Here is a 16865-nt window from a genome sequence, read left to right on the forward strand (position 1 = left end):
GTGGGGACGACGTCCTCGATGCACTTACTGATAAAGCCAGTGACTGATGTGGTGTACTCCTCAATGCCATCGGAAGAATCCTGGAACATGTTCCCTTTCTGTGATAGCAAAACAGTCCTGTAGTTTAGCATCTGCTTCATCTGACCACTTTTTGATAGACCGAGTCACTCTTGCTTCCTGCTTTAATTTTTGCTTGTAAGCAGGAATCAGGAGGATAGAGTTGTGGTTGGATTTACCAAATGGAGGGCGAGAGAGAGCTTTGTACACGTCTCTGTGTGTGGAGTACAGGTGATCTAGAATTTTTTTCTGCCTGGTTTCACATTTAACATGTTGATAGAAACTTGGTAGAACTGATTTAAATTTCCCTGCATTAAAATCTCCGGCCACGAGGAGCACCGCCTCTGGGTGAGTGGTTTCCTGTTTGCTTATTTCCTTATACAGCTGACGGAGTGCGGTCTTATTGACAGCATCTGTCTGTGGTGGTAAATAGACAGCCACAAAAAGTATAGCTGAAAACTCTTGGCAAGTAGTGTGGCCTGCAATTTATCACAATATACTCTACTTCAGGCGAGCAAAATCTAGAGACTTCCTTAGATTTCGAGCACCAGCTGTTTTTACAAATATGCACAGACCCCCCCACCCCCCACCAGTGTGCTGTTATATCCTGCCGGTGCAGTGTATATCCCGCTAGCTGAATATCCATGTCGTCATTCAGCCGTGATTCCGTGAAGCATAGGATATTACCGTTTTTGATGTCCCGTTGGTAGGATATTCGTGATCGTACCTCGTCTAATTTATTGTCCAATGATTGCATGTTGGCGAGTAGTATTGACGGTAACGGCAGCTTTCCCAGTCGCCTTCTCTGGGTCCTGACCAAGCATCCGGCTCTTTGTCCTCTGTTCCTGCGCCGCTTCCTTGGTATATCATTCAATTATTTACACAAAAAGCAAATATGCCCCAAAATCTTATGTTGATAAGAATTGTCTAACTGCTCATATAATAGTATGAGTTGATGTAAAGATGTGGTAGACATTTTAAGCACTTGCTATCAACAAATATCACACTGGCTCTTACACATACAAATAAATTCAATAAAATACTAAACAATATCCCGTTTCAATAGTAATCAAGTAGATTTCAGATGATAAATCTACAGCATTATCACAAAAACAATTAGTGCAAATATATAGAATTGTACTGCTTTATTTAACAACCAATGTGTATCCATTATTTGTACACATTCAAAGTTAAAATATATGCTGGATTCAAAACATTGGCTATTTACTGTATATACACAGAATACAATATTCACACATGGAAAAATGGTACCAAAAGTCCAAACACGCCTTACATTTCTTAATCTCATTCATGCAGCAACACACATCTTACTCAACAAAGTAATGGATGTTTCAGCATTACAGACTCTTGGTGCAGCCATATCAAAATGTCTATTTACAAATCTTAATAAAGAATTCCATGTTTGATTTAAGAACAATACCCTTAAGTCAGAAAACTGTAGAATTTGTATAGATCAGTTGTTCTCGTCATATCAAATATTTCAATAGAAATTGAAAGGCTTATCTTATCTAATCATCCAATCCCATCTCTCCTTGTTGTATTCTTGATGCTATCCTGATGGCTTCTTCGAGTGAAGGTTGTTCACTGAGCTAAGAAACAGAAAGGTTGAAATCACACACTGAGAAAACAATATTTACGCAAAATTGATGGTCTGATCAGGTGTAAGTAACATAATACAAAATCTCGTCATTAGTGTGAGAGCAAAATACTTTTATTGCATCAAATGTTTTTTTTATGGACAGAATAGGGGGTTCTTATAACTATTGTCTGTGTGGACTGAAAGTGGGCCTCTGGGAGATAACACTGACAGGAGATTTACGATGTATTTTGGGTGATAAAACCTGAAGAGACCACAATCTGGAGCATTAAGTTCATGTTTTGTTCTATATGGAACCAGGGAGAGATGACCCCAGGGCAAGATCTTGGTCTCTACACAAAGATAACCGTTTTTACAGCAGATACTTAGAATTCACAGCAGACAGTATCTTTCATACAAATCTTTACCTTGTGATCCATTCCACACATCTGTTGTTCATCATGTAGACTGAAAGGGGTGTATCTTGGCTATAAAATACCTTTGTACTTTTGTCTCGGGGCTCTCAACAAATTTGTCGACCAGCCATCATTATCGTCGAGCACTCAATCGATTCACACTCACACACGCATGTATATATACACACACACATGTAGTGGGGAGAACAAGTATTAGATAAACACTGCCGATTTTGCAGGTTCCTACTTACAAAGCATGTAGAGGTCTGTAATTTTTATCATAGGTACACTTCAACTGTGAGAGACTGAATCTAAAACAAAAATCCAGAAAATCACATTGTATGTTTTTAAGTAATTAATTTGCATTTTATTACATGACATAAGTATTTGATACATCAGAAAAGCAGAACTTAATATTTGGTACAGAAACCTGTTTGCAATTACAGAGATCATACGTTTCCTGTAATTCTTGACCAGGTTTGCACACACTGCAGCAGGGATTTTGGCCCACTCCTCCATACAGACCTTGTCCAGATCCTTCAGGTTTCGGGGCTGTCGCTGGGCAATACGGACTTTCAGCTCCCTCCAAAGATTTTCTATTGGGTTCAGGTCTGGAGACTTGCTAGGCCAATCCAGGACCTTGAGATGCTTCTTACGGAGCCACTCCTTAGTTGCCCTGGCTGTGTGATTTGGGTCGTTGTCATGCTGGAAGACCCAGCCACGACCCATCTTCAAAGCTCTTACTGAGGAAAGAGGTTGTTGGCCAAGATCTCACGATACATGGCCCCATCCATCCTCCCCTCAATACGGTGCAGTCGTCCTGTCCCCTTTGCAGAAAAGCATCCCCAAAGAATGATGTTTCCACCTCCATGCTTCACGGTTGGGATGGTGTTCTCGGTGTTGTACTCATCCTTCTTTCTCCAAACACAGCAAGTGGAGTTTAGACCAAAAAGCTGTGTGTCTCATCAGACCATATGACCTTCTCCCATTCCTCCTCTGGATCATCCAGATTGTCATTGGCTAACTTCAGATGGGCCTGGACATGCGCTGGCTTGAGCAGGGGGACTTTGCGTGCACTGCAGGATTTTAATCCATGACGGCGTAGTGTGTTACTAATGATTTTCTTTGAGACTGTGGTCCCAGAGCTCTCTTCAGGTCATTGACCATGTCCTGCCGTATAGTTCTGGGCTGATCCCTCACCTTCCTCATGATCATTGATGCTCCACGAGGTGAGATCTTGCATGGGGCCCCAGACCGAGGGTGATTGACCGTCATCTTTAACTTCTTCCAATGTCTAATAATTGCACCAACCGTTGTTGCCTTCTCACCAAGCTGCTTGCCTATTGTCCTGTAGCCCATCCCAGCCTTGTGCAGGTCTACAATTTTATCCCTGATGTCCTTACACAGCTCTCTGGTCTTGGCCATTGTGGAGAGGTTGGAGTCTGTTTGATTGAGTGTGTGGACAGGTGTCTTTTATACAGGTAACGAGTTCAAACAGGTGCAGTTAATACAGGTAATGAGTGGAGAACAGGAGGGATCCTTAAAGAAAAACTAACAGGTCTGTGAGAGCTGGAATTATTACTGGTTGGTAGGTGATCAAATACTTATGTCATGCAATAAGATGCAAATGAATTACTTTAAAAAAATCATACAATGTGATTTTCTGGATTTTTGTTTTAGATTCCGTCTCACAGTTGAAGTGTACCTATGGTAAAAATTACAGACCTCTACATGCTTTGTAAGTAGGAAAACCTGCAAAATCGGCAGTGTATCAAATACTTGTTCTCCCCACTGTACATGTGTGTGTTGTATTGACCTGCTCCCTTAATGATTATTATTATTACATATTATTCACTTATTAGTGAATAAAGATTTATTTGAAGTATAACTCTGACTTGTGTGCTAAGTTTGTCTCTCCTCATTTGATAGTAAAGAAATGAACCACCACATTAGATACTTTAGTTTAAAAATTAAGTCTCCTCCCATTTCAGTAAACAGAAGGCGTCATGTAGGTGTCAAAGGGAAGCAAACCTACATAGCAGACTGACGGATGGAGTCTACAAGGAAGAGTCAAGACTAACCTTATATTATATTTATTTACTTAAAACACCTTGTATTAACATCACAATGGAAGGACTGATGTGATCGTTGAAAACAAATAAATACCAACACACCGAATGTTTTTGTTTCTATTTAGCAATGGATGTCTGGAATAGACAGGAGAGGTGCAGAGTTCCTAAAACACGTGTACCTCAAGACTGAATAGGACCCTTAGTGATGGTCAATACAAAAAGAGGCCTAATCTCAGATTCACACTGCTGTAGGCCAGCTCAGTGACTACAATATAATGCACTGTACTTCTTTGTAAGGCTGTGAATTAGGCTAACAAACAGCTGTTTGTTAAAGCTATTGCAGTGTCATTTGAACTCGTTATGCTTCTCAGCATCCAATGGGAATATATTGTGTGGCCTGCTTGTATGTTGCAATATGTAGCAATACTTGGTGTTTTGTGTCAGAGGGAGTCCCCTACCTGGACAGCGATCTGTGTGCCGTTTGAGGTGGCTAACAGAGTGACAGGGTGAACCCCCTCCTCTGTCTGCATGCCCTGAAAGGAAGCCAAATCAATGGCCACCTGGGGGGGGGAAAGAGGTCCAACATGTATTAAGACCTAAAGCCCAAAACGCATCACAAATGACAATGATTAGTAAGTCTGAAAGGGATTTTTGCCCATTAAGTGGAAAGTACACAGTTCTATTGGAGTTTGCTGTGGGTGCGTTGATAGAAATAGAATCACTAGTCATCATTCTAATTATCACTGTTAAGGTATCAAACAGAACTAAACACAGGGACACATTTGGGTATTTCAGATCATGGTGGTAAAGTTTTAGTAAAACTCACCTGCTCTTCTGTACCATCTGCTGCTACCATGGTAACTGAATGTGTACCATCTGCATTAAGCATTTCATGGGAAGGAACCGTGAAGGTGGTGCCATCACTGGTTACCATGGTAATTGTGTTTCCCAATGCCTGCATGTCAGCATGGGAGATACTGACCTGGGAATGAAAAGCATGTAACATTTTATCATACACTAAGTTATAACTTGCCCTCAATTAAATATTGTATAGCTAAACAAAGCGGTCTTCTGTGGGATGCATTGTAGTCAACATGGGCCAGTATCCTTGTGGAACGCTTTCGACACCGTGTACAGTCCATGCCAGATGAATTGAGGGTGTTCTGAGGGTAAGGGGGGTGGGGGTTGAAACTCAATATTAGGAAGGTGTTCTTAAGGTTGTGTACACTTAATGTATAACATTTGTATGTGACAACTATTTAAGATGCATACTTTCAGTTTTTCCAATCTCACTTCACTCGCGCACAAGAGGGAGGCTTGCAGTACTGGCACATGTGCAGACCAAATACACTGCTGGAACGCCGATTGAACTGTTTACATGTCCTTATAATTGGAAAGACTGCTCAGAAAACCAGGTGTTTTAATCGCTTAGTTCGATTATGACCATACACTGATTAAGATAAGCATAGGTAGGGCTTTACACAACTAATGCCATACTTGGCCCTCTGTCATAATCAGTCTCATATTTAATTATTAGTGTGCATGTAAAACATCCTCAGTGTACGGTGCCATGGGTAAAGAGGTGTGAAGCTGTAGGGGGATAAAGGGGGTTGTTGAGACATTAATTAAGAGAGGTAACATAGAAATAGAATGAATATGCTCATTCTAGTTTAGTATTTGCTCACCTATTGGGTAGTGAAGGGCTCATCCTTTAGTGGGGTGCAGGGCCAAAAAAACTAGGTAGAAAATAAAGAGCCTGCACCCGCACAAGCTCCACCACACACCTTTATTCACAAACAACGCTTCCATCCTTTAAGCCATTTCTTGTGAATGCCATCTAATTCATTTATTATTACTACTATTTGGTATCAACATATGTTTTGTCTACCTGATATAAATGTCTACAAGGTTATAATATCCAATCAATAAATAAATACAGTGCATTTGTTAAGTATTCAGACACCTTATCCGCCCCCCCACCGTTGTGTTATATATAGCCTTAATCTAAAATTGTTTTTTTCAATTTTTTATTCTCAGCAATCTACACACAATTCCCCATAATGACAAAGCGAAAAACAGGTTTAGAAATGTTTGCACATTTATTAACTCCACCAATCAGGCCTTTATGGTAAAGTGGCTAGACGGAAGCCACTCCTCATTAAAAGGTATAAGACAGCCTGCTTGGAGTTTGCCAAAGGGCACCTAAAGGACTCTCAGACCATGAGAAAGATTCTCTAGTCTGATGAAATCAAGATTAATTTCTTAGACATGAATGCCAAAAATAGCATCTGGAAGAAAACTGGCACCATCCCTATGGTGAAGCATGGTGTTGGCAGCATCATGCTGTGGGGATGTTTTTTCAGTGGCAGGTACTGGGAGACTCGTCAGGATCGAGGCAAAGGTGAACAGAGCAAAGTACAGAGATCCTTGATGAGAACATGCTCCAGGACTGCCGAGTGGCACACTGCATCTCAGTGCTAGAGGCGTCATTACAGACCCTGGTTAGTTTTCAGGCTATATCACAACCGGCTATGATTGGGAGTCGCATAGGGTGGCTCACAATTGGCCCAGCGTCGTCTGGGTTAGGGTTTGGCCGGGGTAGGCTGTCATTGTAAATACGAATTTGTTCTTAACTGACTTACCTATTTAAATAAAGGAAGGTAAACAATAAAAAGTTCACCATCCAACAGGACAACAAACACAATCAAGACAACTCAGGGGGGGCTTTGGGACAAGTCTCTGAATGTCCTTGAGTGGCCCAGCCAAAGCCCAGACGACTTGAACCCGCTCGATCAAACATCTCTGGGGAGACCTGAAAATACCTGTGCAGCAACCACCTCATCCAACCTGACAGAGCTTGAGAGGAGCTGCAGAGAAGAATAAGAGAAACTCCCCAAATACAGGTGTGCGAAGCTTGTAGCATCATACATATGACTCTGGGCTGTAATCGCTGCCAAAGGTGCCTCAACAATATACTGAGTAAAGGGTCTGAATACTTATGTAAACGTATATTTCAGTTTTCTAAAAATGAGTATTTGCTTTGTCATTATGGGGTATTGTGTGCAATTTTTATGTATATAAAAAAAACTATAATCCATTTTAGATAAAGGCTGTAATGTAACAAAATGTGGAAAAATTGAAGGGGTCTGAATACCTTCTGTATTTCACCTGTATTTAACCAGGTAGGCCAGTTGATAAGTTCTCATTTACAACTGCGACCTGGCCAAGATAAAGCAAAGCAAAGCAGTGCGACAAAAACACAGAGTTACACATGGAATAAACAAACGTACAGTCAATAACACAATAGAAAAATCAATGTACAGTGTGTGCAAATGAAGTAAGATTAGGGAGGTAAGGCAAAAAATAGGCCAGTGGCGAAATAATTACAATTTAGCATTAACACTGGAGTGATAGATGTGCAGATGATGATGTGCAAGTAGAGATACTGGGGTGCAAAAGAGCAAACAAATAAATAATGGGGATGAGGTAGTTGGGTGTGCTTTACAGAAGGGCTGTGTACAGAACAGTGATCGGTAAGCTGCTCTGACAGCTGATGCTTAAAGTTAGAGAGAGATATATAAGTATCCAGCTTCAGTGATTTTTGCAATTCGTTCCAGTCATTGGCAGCAGAGACCTGGAAGGCGGCCAAAGTAGGTGTTGGCTTTGGGGATGACCAGTGAAATATACCTGCTGGAGTGCGTGCTACGGGTGGGTTTTGCTCTGGTGACCAGTGAGCTGAGATATGGCGGGGCTTTACCTGGCAAAGACTTATAGATGAACTGGAGCCAGTGGGTGTAGTAGTAAGGGCCAGCCAATGAGAGCATGCAGGTCGCAGTTGTGGGTAGTACAGTTGAAGTTGTAACTTTACATACACTTAGGTTGGAGTCATTAAAACTCATTTTTCAACCACTCCACAAATTTCTTGTGAACAAACTATAGTTTTTGCAAGTCTGCTGGGACATCTACTTTGTGCATGACAAAGTAATTTTTCCAACAACTGTTTACAGACCGATTATTTCACATATATTTCACAGTATCAAAATTCCAGTGGGTCAGAAGTTTACATACACAAAGTAGACTTTGCCTTTAAACAGCTTGGAAAATTCCAGAAAATGATGTCATGGCTTTAGAAGCTTCTGGTGGGCTAATTGACATCATTTGAGTCAATTGGAGGTGTACCTGTGGATGTATTTCAAGGCCTACCTTCATACTCAGTACCTCTTTGCTTGACATCATGGGAAAATCAAAAGAAATCAGCCAGGACCTTAGATTTAAAAAAAATTGTAGACCTCCACAAGTCTGGTTCATCCTTGGAAGCAGTTACCAAATGCCTGAAGGTACCGCGTTTGTCTGTACAAACAATAGTACGCAAGTATAAACACCATGGGACCACGCAGCCGTCATACCGCTCAGGAAGGAGACGCATGCTGTCTCCTAGAGATGAACGTACTTTGGTGCGAAAAGTGAAAATCAATCCCAGAACAGCAGCAAAGGACGTTGTGAAGATGGAGGAAACAGGTACAAAAGTATCTATATCCACAGTAAAACGAGTCCTATATCGACATTACCGGAAAGGTCGCTCAGCAAGGAAGAAGCCACTGCTCCAAAACCACCATAACAAAGCCAGACTAAGGTTTGCAAGTGCACATGGGGACAAAGACCGTACTTTTTGGAGAAATGTCTTCTGGTCTGATGAAACAAAAATACAACTGTTTGACCATAATGACCATCGTTATGCTTGGAGGAAAAAGGGAGAGGCTTGCAAGCCGAAGAACACCATCCTAACCGTAAATTCCGGAGGTGGCAGCATCATGTTGTTGGGGTGCTTTGCTGCAGGAGGGACTGGTGCACTTCACAAAATAAATAGCATCATGAGGATATATTGAAGCAACATCTCAAGACATCAGTCAGGAAGTTAAACCTTGGTCACAAATGGGTCTTCCAAATAGACAATGAAAGGACAACAAAGTCAAGGTATTGGAGTCGCCATCACAAAGCCCTGACCTCAATCCTATAGAACATTTGTGGGCAGAACTGAAAAAGCATGTGCTGATTCTAGATTCTAGATGCTTAATATGTCTGGAAGGAGAGTTTACAGTCTAACCAAACACCTAGGTATTTGTAGTTGTCCACATATTCTAAGTCAGAACCATCCAGAGTAGTGATGCTAGACGGGTGGGCGAGTGCAGACAGAAATCGGTTGAAGAGCATGCAATTAGTTTTACTAGCATTTAAAAGCAGTTGGAAGCCGCAGAAGTAGTGTTGTATGGCATTGAAGCTCGTTTGGAGGTTCGTTAAAACCTCTTATGACTCCCCCTCTATACTGCCCCTGTTTGAGAAAGTGCGTACCAATAGTAAACTGAAAATATTTTTAACCAAAATTGCTAATATATGCATATAAAAATGATTATTGAATAGAAAACACTAAAGTTTCTAAAACCGTTTAAATTATGTCTCTATGTAAAGCAGAACTGAAAGGGCAGCCTTTCTCCCAAACTCTCTTGTGAAGAGAAAAGTTGGGTCAACTTTGACGTCATGAGCCCCACCCTTCCCAGGAACTACAGATCCAGGAACAGTCTCTATCTCTTCAGCGCGATGTCAGCTTTCAAGTGGCGCGTTCATTGTGAGAATCCCACGAGCCCGTGGCCGATTTGGAGAACGTCTTTTTCCATGATGCAGCATTTCAAGCCGGATTGTCTGTTAGCGTTGCTCTTTGTTCTACATGCTAAAAACATCATAAAGCTCGATTTTGCACATCGTTTGACCAGTTTAATCGACATATAATATGTAAATTGGAAGTTTTGATGCGCAAGCGTGCTGGACCAGAAGTCATTTTTTACGCATTTCAACTGAAGCTGTTAGCATATGCTAATACAGGGACACACAACGTGAAACCAAACGATGTATTGGGTAAGTATGACTCCTTCTACGTCTTCAGATGGAAGAACATCAAAGGTAAGGGAATATTTATGTGGTTATTTGGGGTTTCTGTGGACTCCAAACGTAGAGGGGACATAGTGCTAATATCTGAGCGCTGACTCATAGTATAGCCCAGTGAACGATGTCTGTAATGTTAAAAATAAATGTAATACAGCGGTTGCATTAAGAAGAAGTGTATCTTTGTAAATATGTGTAGAACATGTATATTTAGTCATGTTTATCTCTTGTTATCTGACGTTATCTGTCGGAGCTATCATCATTTCTCCGGACATTTGAGAAGCATTTTTTGAAATGTCGTCATTGTAAACCGAGATTTATGGATATAAATGGCATATTATTGGAAAAAAATGTAATGTACTGTGTAACATGTAATATTACTGTCATCTGATGAAGATTTTCAAAAGGTTAGTGAATTATTTATTTTTTAATCCTACTTTTAAATTTGATTTTTTTCTGGGACAAAATGGCCGCCGCTTGCCTTTTGTTTCGGTGGTTATCTAATATAAATATGTGCTATGTTTTCGCCGTAAAACATTTTAGAAATCTGACTTGCTGGGTAGATTAACAAGATGTTTATCTTTCATTTGAGCTATTGGACTTGTTAATATGTGGAGGTTAAATATTTTTAGGAATATTTTTGCGCATTGTGCGTTATGGTAATGAGCTTGAGCTGTAGTCACGATCCCGGATCCGGGATGGGGAGTCGTAAGAGGGTATTACACAGTGTCCATAGAAGGGCCAGATGTATACAGAATGATGTATATATACCCACACACATTATATATGAAAATCGCTTTTCAACTTACATGTATAGACTGCTCTAATTGATGCTTGTCCTATGGCTATAAATATGGGTGTGGTAGACTTCAGGTGAAATTATTAAATGAATGTGCAGATGCCACTTCTTTTAAACTAACCTGTTGGGTTCCATCTGGGTGTGTTATGAGCTGCACATGCTGCTGACCAATGGCCTCAGTCATCTGTTCCGAACAGGACTCCTCCTCCTCCTCCTCCTCAACCTGGGCAAAATTCACTGAGGGATCATCGATGGCCTCTGAATCACATGGAATAACAACAATGACATTTTTCAATAATTGTCTCGTGACTCAAGTCATTACTCTGGTTGCAGTCCTGATAAGGGCATAACAGCAGTCAGTGATTCACCGTGAGTCAACCTTTAAACACTGAGGTATACGTCAGAATTTAGAAGTAATCTACAGGTAACTGCCAAAATAAAGCAAACGCTTGAGCAAATTAGGAGTACAAAGTATATTGAAAACAGGTTCTTCCACACAGGTGTGGTTCCTGAGTTAATTAAGCAATTCAAAAACATCCCATCATTTTTAGGGTAATGTATAAAATGCCCATTTACCCATTATTTTGGCTACCATGGCTAGAAGAAAAGATCTCAGTTTATCTGAAAGAGGGATCTACAAGGAGCATAGGGGGTTTAAAGAGTGTGTGTCTCAGCCACCAGATCTCAACTCAATTGAACACTTATGGGAGATTCTGGAGTGGGCCTGAGACAGTGTTTTCCATCACCTTTAACAAAAAACAAAATTATGGAATTTCTCATGGAAGGAAGGTGTCACATCCCTCAAATAGAGTTCCAGACACTTGTATGCCAAGGCGCATTGAAGCGGTTCTGGCGGCCCAACCTCCTATTACGACACTATGTTGGCGTTTCCTTTGTTTTGGTAGTTACCTGTATGTTTATTAGGGCACCACACCTTCGTACACATAGGTTGTTTTTTTTTCTCCTCCCCAAAAAACAGAGGAGAGGAAAGACAAATAAGATGAAGTCATTCATTGATGACTAATACATCTGTGTAAGGTGGTGTTGACTTCCAAGCCTGACCTGTAGGGGGTTCATAGTAGGCCTCCTGCTCTTCCTCAATGGGCTCTGTGACGTTATGAGCTGTGCGTTTGTGCATGGCCAGGGTAGAGATCTGCTTGTAGGTCTTCCCACAGTGGTTGCAGTTGTAGGGCTTGCATGGTGTGTGGACAACGTGGTGTTTGTAAAGGCTGGAGTACTCTGTGAACCGCTTGTCACAGCCTGGGACTGTGCAAACGTAAGGCTTCTCTCCTGTAAATATATCCCATTCATGAATCACACTGTAAAAGGCCACACTACAAAAAGGACTGAATAATGTTGTTGTGTGACTTTTAACAAAGAGAAACAGAAGAACTACATACCTGTGTGGATCCTCACGTGGTTCTTATAGTTGGTGGCACTGGCGAAGGCTCGCCCACAGCCAGGCTCTGCACAGTAGTAAGGCCTCTCCCCTGTGTGTGTGCGAATGTGCACCTTCCTGATGTTAGAGGTAGTAAACGATCTCCCGCACCCCTCAAACGGGCACATGAATGGCTTCTCTCCTACAGTACAGAGGGGATGATGAGCTTGTTCAAGACCTCTTCAAGTTCATGGATGAGATCAATTACAAACAGCATGATCAAATGACTTCTAATCTAAATCAGAGGACAAAAATAAAAACTAGTTGTACACTGTATATTGCATATGTAGGGATAAGACTAGGTATAAGTCTGATTCTGGACAAGTTTTGTACCTGTGTGGGTTCTGATGTGCTTTTGGAGGTCACCTGACGTCTTGAACGACTTTGCACAGTGCACTTCCTGGCAGCGATAAGGCTTCTCACCAGTATGTGTCCTGATGTGACTTTTCAGGCCATACCCTTTTGGGAAAAAAAACACATTTTGCTGAGTTGGAAACACGTGCTGAAGATTTAATGGATCACAGTCACACTGACCGAGATTGTTCAGAGTGATTGTTCAGAGTGATTGTTCAGAGTGAGAAATTGTTAAAACTGATATCTCCTTAGCCATTTCAACAAGGTTACTATGACATATGCCTAGAGCACCTCAGCTTCATATCACAAAGGTTTTATGACCTTTGCATTAGTCTGAAGGTTGTTTATTACCTGTAGCAAACTTCTTTCCACAGCCCAGGTGATCACACAGATATGGCCGGTCACCTGTGTGGTACCTCTCATGTACCTGCAGAGGGTAGAAAAGAGCAAATCACAGGATAAACAGATGTCATTTGGACCAATTGAATCTGACTCATTCTACATTCAAGAACCCAAGTCATTTTCAGGGAGTGAGTGTGCTTTACCTTCAGATGGTGTGCTGTTGTGTAGAGTTTCCCACAGCCCTCATAGTCACAGCGGAAAGATTTCTCTGTAGGCTGCTCCCTAGAACTACGACCACTCTGCCTTTGAAGCACAATCTGAAAGAAATATGTATCCTATGTAAGCTGCTGGTAAATATGATATGACATAGATAAACATGAGAAGTATAGTACCTGCATCTGTACACCACAATCTTGCTCAGCTCTCATCAGTACGGAGTTGACATCATCAGCCTCCACCTGAGAAAACAAAAGGGGGAAATAACCAGTGACCATTTTACCTCAAACAGATAAGGTATTTGAAAATTCCATATAATGCTGAGTCGATGAGCTGTTAAGATACAATGTCAATAGCAAACTACCTTAGCGGTGTATTGTTCCAGCACGTTGATGGTCTCTTGGTCGAGGGTTCCATCAGCGTTCAGGTCTGACACTGTTCCATCTGCCTGGATGGCCAGGATGGTGTTGGTCTGAGGCATCTGTACTGTGTGCTGTATGTAAGCTGTGGTGCCATCCTCCAGCTGAACAGCCTGCAGGGTATTCTGGTCATAGGTATCTGTGAGGGAGTTTCAGTTAAGTTTAATACCCTACGGCAAAAAGTTGTTTTTATTTAATTTACCCATCCAAATTTCTGATGAAAAAAATTAAACACGGGGTAAAAACACATTTACAAAAGGTTTCTGACAATCTTAAAAATATGCAATATGCAGAAATCACTGCCAATTCCTAGTTGCTATTTTATTTTAAGTTTGCTTAATTTCATTTTATGTGACAAAACAAGCAATGTAGAGAATCATTGTACCATCTAAATCTCTGAAATATATTTTCAATAACCAAAACTATTATATTTTCAGCCGTTTGATGAATGTGTACAAAACCGAAAGTAAAAGATGCAAAAACTAAATTTAAGATTGGGAAGCATAGCGCACATAGAACAACAGATTGACCACTTATTAGACTTGCTTTCAATGAGAATTACATTTCTATGTGAATTTGGTCAGGTCGCCCAAAAGGTTACATGTTGCAGCTTTAAGATTGAGACAAACCTTTTGGCGTGTGGATGTAAGCGGTTGTGCCATCTTCCAGCTGCACAGCCTGACCATCCTCAAGTCTCAGACCATCTCCTCCAATGACATCACACAAAGGGGATCCTGTCCACCTGTTGGCCTCCTCTGATAAGTAAAAATGGGGAAATATTGACAACTATATTAATTTTCCCATTACAATACAGTTTGATCTTAAAGTGAATAGTGTCAGGAAAAAGAAAATCATGAATAAGCAAAATAAGCAATGAATCATTATAACACAGCAATAATTAACATTGCTAAGAGGAAAACAGACCTGCTCTTGGCATTGATACATGTTGGACATATGCAGTAGATCCATCCTCCAGCTGAATGACCTGTCCATCCATAAACTTGCCATCTGAAATGGAGACTGCACTCTTCAATCAGACTGCTCTCATCAAATAATGGACTAAATCATGCTAATAATCAATAGAAAGAATAAATCTGTCATGACTTGGCCAAGCAGGGTTATCAACTCTTTCTACCAATTTGTAAGTCGCTCTGGATAAGAGCGTCTGCTAAATGACTTAAATGTAATGTAATGTACATTGTCAGACCGTTTGGTGGTGTGGGGGGGGGGGGGTTACTTTATGGGGCAGTGTTCACTGTTAGTCAAGCCAATACCTTTATGGCTACTCTCCATTACTGTATGTTTGGAGATGATTGACACTTGAGTTACCTTTAGGGTTGTGCTGTATGTAAGCTGTAGAGCCATCTGCAAGGGTCACAGCCTGCAAACTCACAGTGTCCATGTCCATCTGATCGCCATCTATTGAACAAAAATTACACAAGAAAAAAAAAACAGCATGTGTAAGTAACTTTTCCTTTGCTGGAAACTTGACAGAATCCCCACCAATAAATTAAAAGTGAACTTACCTGAAACAGCCTCTGTCAAACAGAGAGTGACCTGCTGAGTGTCTCCACCTGCATTTTGGAACTCTGCAATGCCCTGGGCGTCCCGGTTAATCTGAGCCAAAAGCATTGTTGCTCTGTCCAGACGAACACACACACATTATATTAACTGTATGTGTGGCTGCAGTCAGTCACTGCAGTAGCCTGAGGCACAATGGTCATTTATGGATGCGACAAGACCCACGTTATACAATTAGGTAGCAATGTCTGTTGCCTTACTAGATCTGATATGTACACTAATAAAAATCAAACTTCCAGCTGACATGTTGTACAACAGCAGATGGCAACAACATGAACTGTTGAATCTAAGTTGGATGGAACTTGATAGGTAAGTCAACAGTGCAGCTTCAGCTAACTATGTCAGAGAACGTTACCGTATCAAATATGAATGTGACTGGTATGGGATATTTGTTACCTATTCCTAGGTAGCTATAGGTAACGAACTAAATTTGACAGGAACGTTAGCTGGGAACACTTTTTGTTCGATTAACGTTAACTAACCGACACTAAATGATAATTTATTTAACGTTAGCTAGCTAGTTTGTCATGTATGTATCTACTAGCTAACAATGTGGAGAAAATGAAAGTTATTTAGCTAAAGAAACAGTCAATGGGGAAATCGAGTTAACAGATTAGCCTCTTAAACGAACTGCTAACGTTAACTAGTTAGTAGTGTGAAGAGCGCGGACAAATAATTTGCTAGTGCTAATTAGCATGTGGGCTAGCGAATAATACACTTTTTTAGACAATACATGATTTAAACTATGGTTTAATTGAGTATATTTCTCATAGCAAACGCCGAGCACAGCTATCCCCTTCCGTCTCCCAAACTGGATATGGCTGTAGAAAGGCACACTGGGTAAAACCACATTTATACGAACCTCTAAAATTTCCAACAATCCCTTCGGTTCGACCACCATGCATCAGGGCAGGAAATGTTCTCCTGTGCGCGCACCCTTGAACATGTACAAAGATAGCATTTGCCCCGACCTGATCTGTATGATTGGCAAATATTTCAGTCGCGCAAGCTACTAGTAATCTCATTGGTTCAAAGTCCTTTCATTCATTGGTTGATGACCTCCCCTTTTCACTTATTTTTCTCATTCTGCTTTTGGGGTGTTCCATACGCGATTCTGGATCACAATTACGATCGCTTAACTTTGCTCAAAAATTCCAGCGGTTTCCAATAAAATTTTCACTTCACCTATGTTATTATACTTCATATCAGTGTTGTTCGTTCAGCACAACAAATATAGAATCCTAAAAAACGTTTCCGGAAGTAGGACACAGCCATTTTGGAACCGCAAAGCCTCATGGTAGCCTAAAGTCGAGCGAGGTAATGTGGGCAATGCAGTTGAATCAAACTCAAGGGTATTTGTAATGCATTTGATATACATTGACATTAGCCAGCAGTGTCTGTTAAATGAAACTACCCAGATCCAGGAAAACGGTATGCAGTTTGAAGCAAGTTTATGGCCACGTTCTAGTTCGTCTATATCGTGCTGCGCAGTATGCAGTTATATCGGTCACTGATAATGTAGACTCTGTAAAGCTCTACTAGTGGGAGTGATCAACGCTTGCCAAGGAGGACATGACACCCTTCTAGCCGTAGTAGCAAATAAACTAGAATTATAATTAGCTGGCAGCATAGTTCTA

The 16865-nt window shown here is 41.0% G+C and overlaps 1 protein-coding gene across 2 annotated transcripts; it reads right to left on the bottom strand.

The window, feature by feature from the left end:
* Positions 1-1187: 1187 nt before the first annotated feature.
* On the bottom strand, positions 1188-16417 carry LOC124033613 (zinc finger protein 143-like). 2 transcript variants are annotated; one of them, XM_046345707.1, is made up of 16 exons: positions 16091-16417; positions 15174-15286; positions 14977-15066; positions 14572-14655; positions 14277-14402; positions 13593-13786; positions 13405-13470; positions 13216-13329; positions 13022-13097; positions 12650-12775; positions 12279-12458; positions 11941-12168; positions 11000-11136; positions 4969-5124; positions 4601-4702; positions 1188-1667 (listed from the first exon to the last, which is right to left on the bottom strand). In XM_046345707.1, exons 2-16 carry the CDS (start codon positions 15277-15279, stop codon positions 1587-1589), a joined length of 1866 nt encoding a protein of 621 aa, XP_046201663.1. In that variant the 5' UTR covers positions 15280-15286; positions 16091-16417; the 3' UTR covers positions 1188-1586. The 2 variants fall into 2 exon arrangements, with proteins under 2 accessions (XP_046201663.1, XP_046201661.1); XM_046345705.1 differs by having other exon boundaries at positions 14572-14667; positions 16091-16415.
* Between the last annotated feature and the right edge of the window lie 448 nt (positions 16418-16865).

This window comes from Oncorhynchus gorbuscha, linkage group LG04 (genome assembly GCF_021184085.1).
Source record: "Oncorhynchus gorbuscha isolate QuinsamMale2020 ecotype Even-year linkage group LG04, OgorEven_v1.0, whole genome shotgun sequence".
NCBI classification, from domain to species: domain Eukaryota; kingdom Metazoa; phylum Chordata; class Actinopteri; order Salmoniformes; family Salmonidae; genus Oncorhynchus; species Oncorhynchus gorbuscha.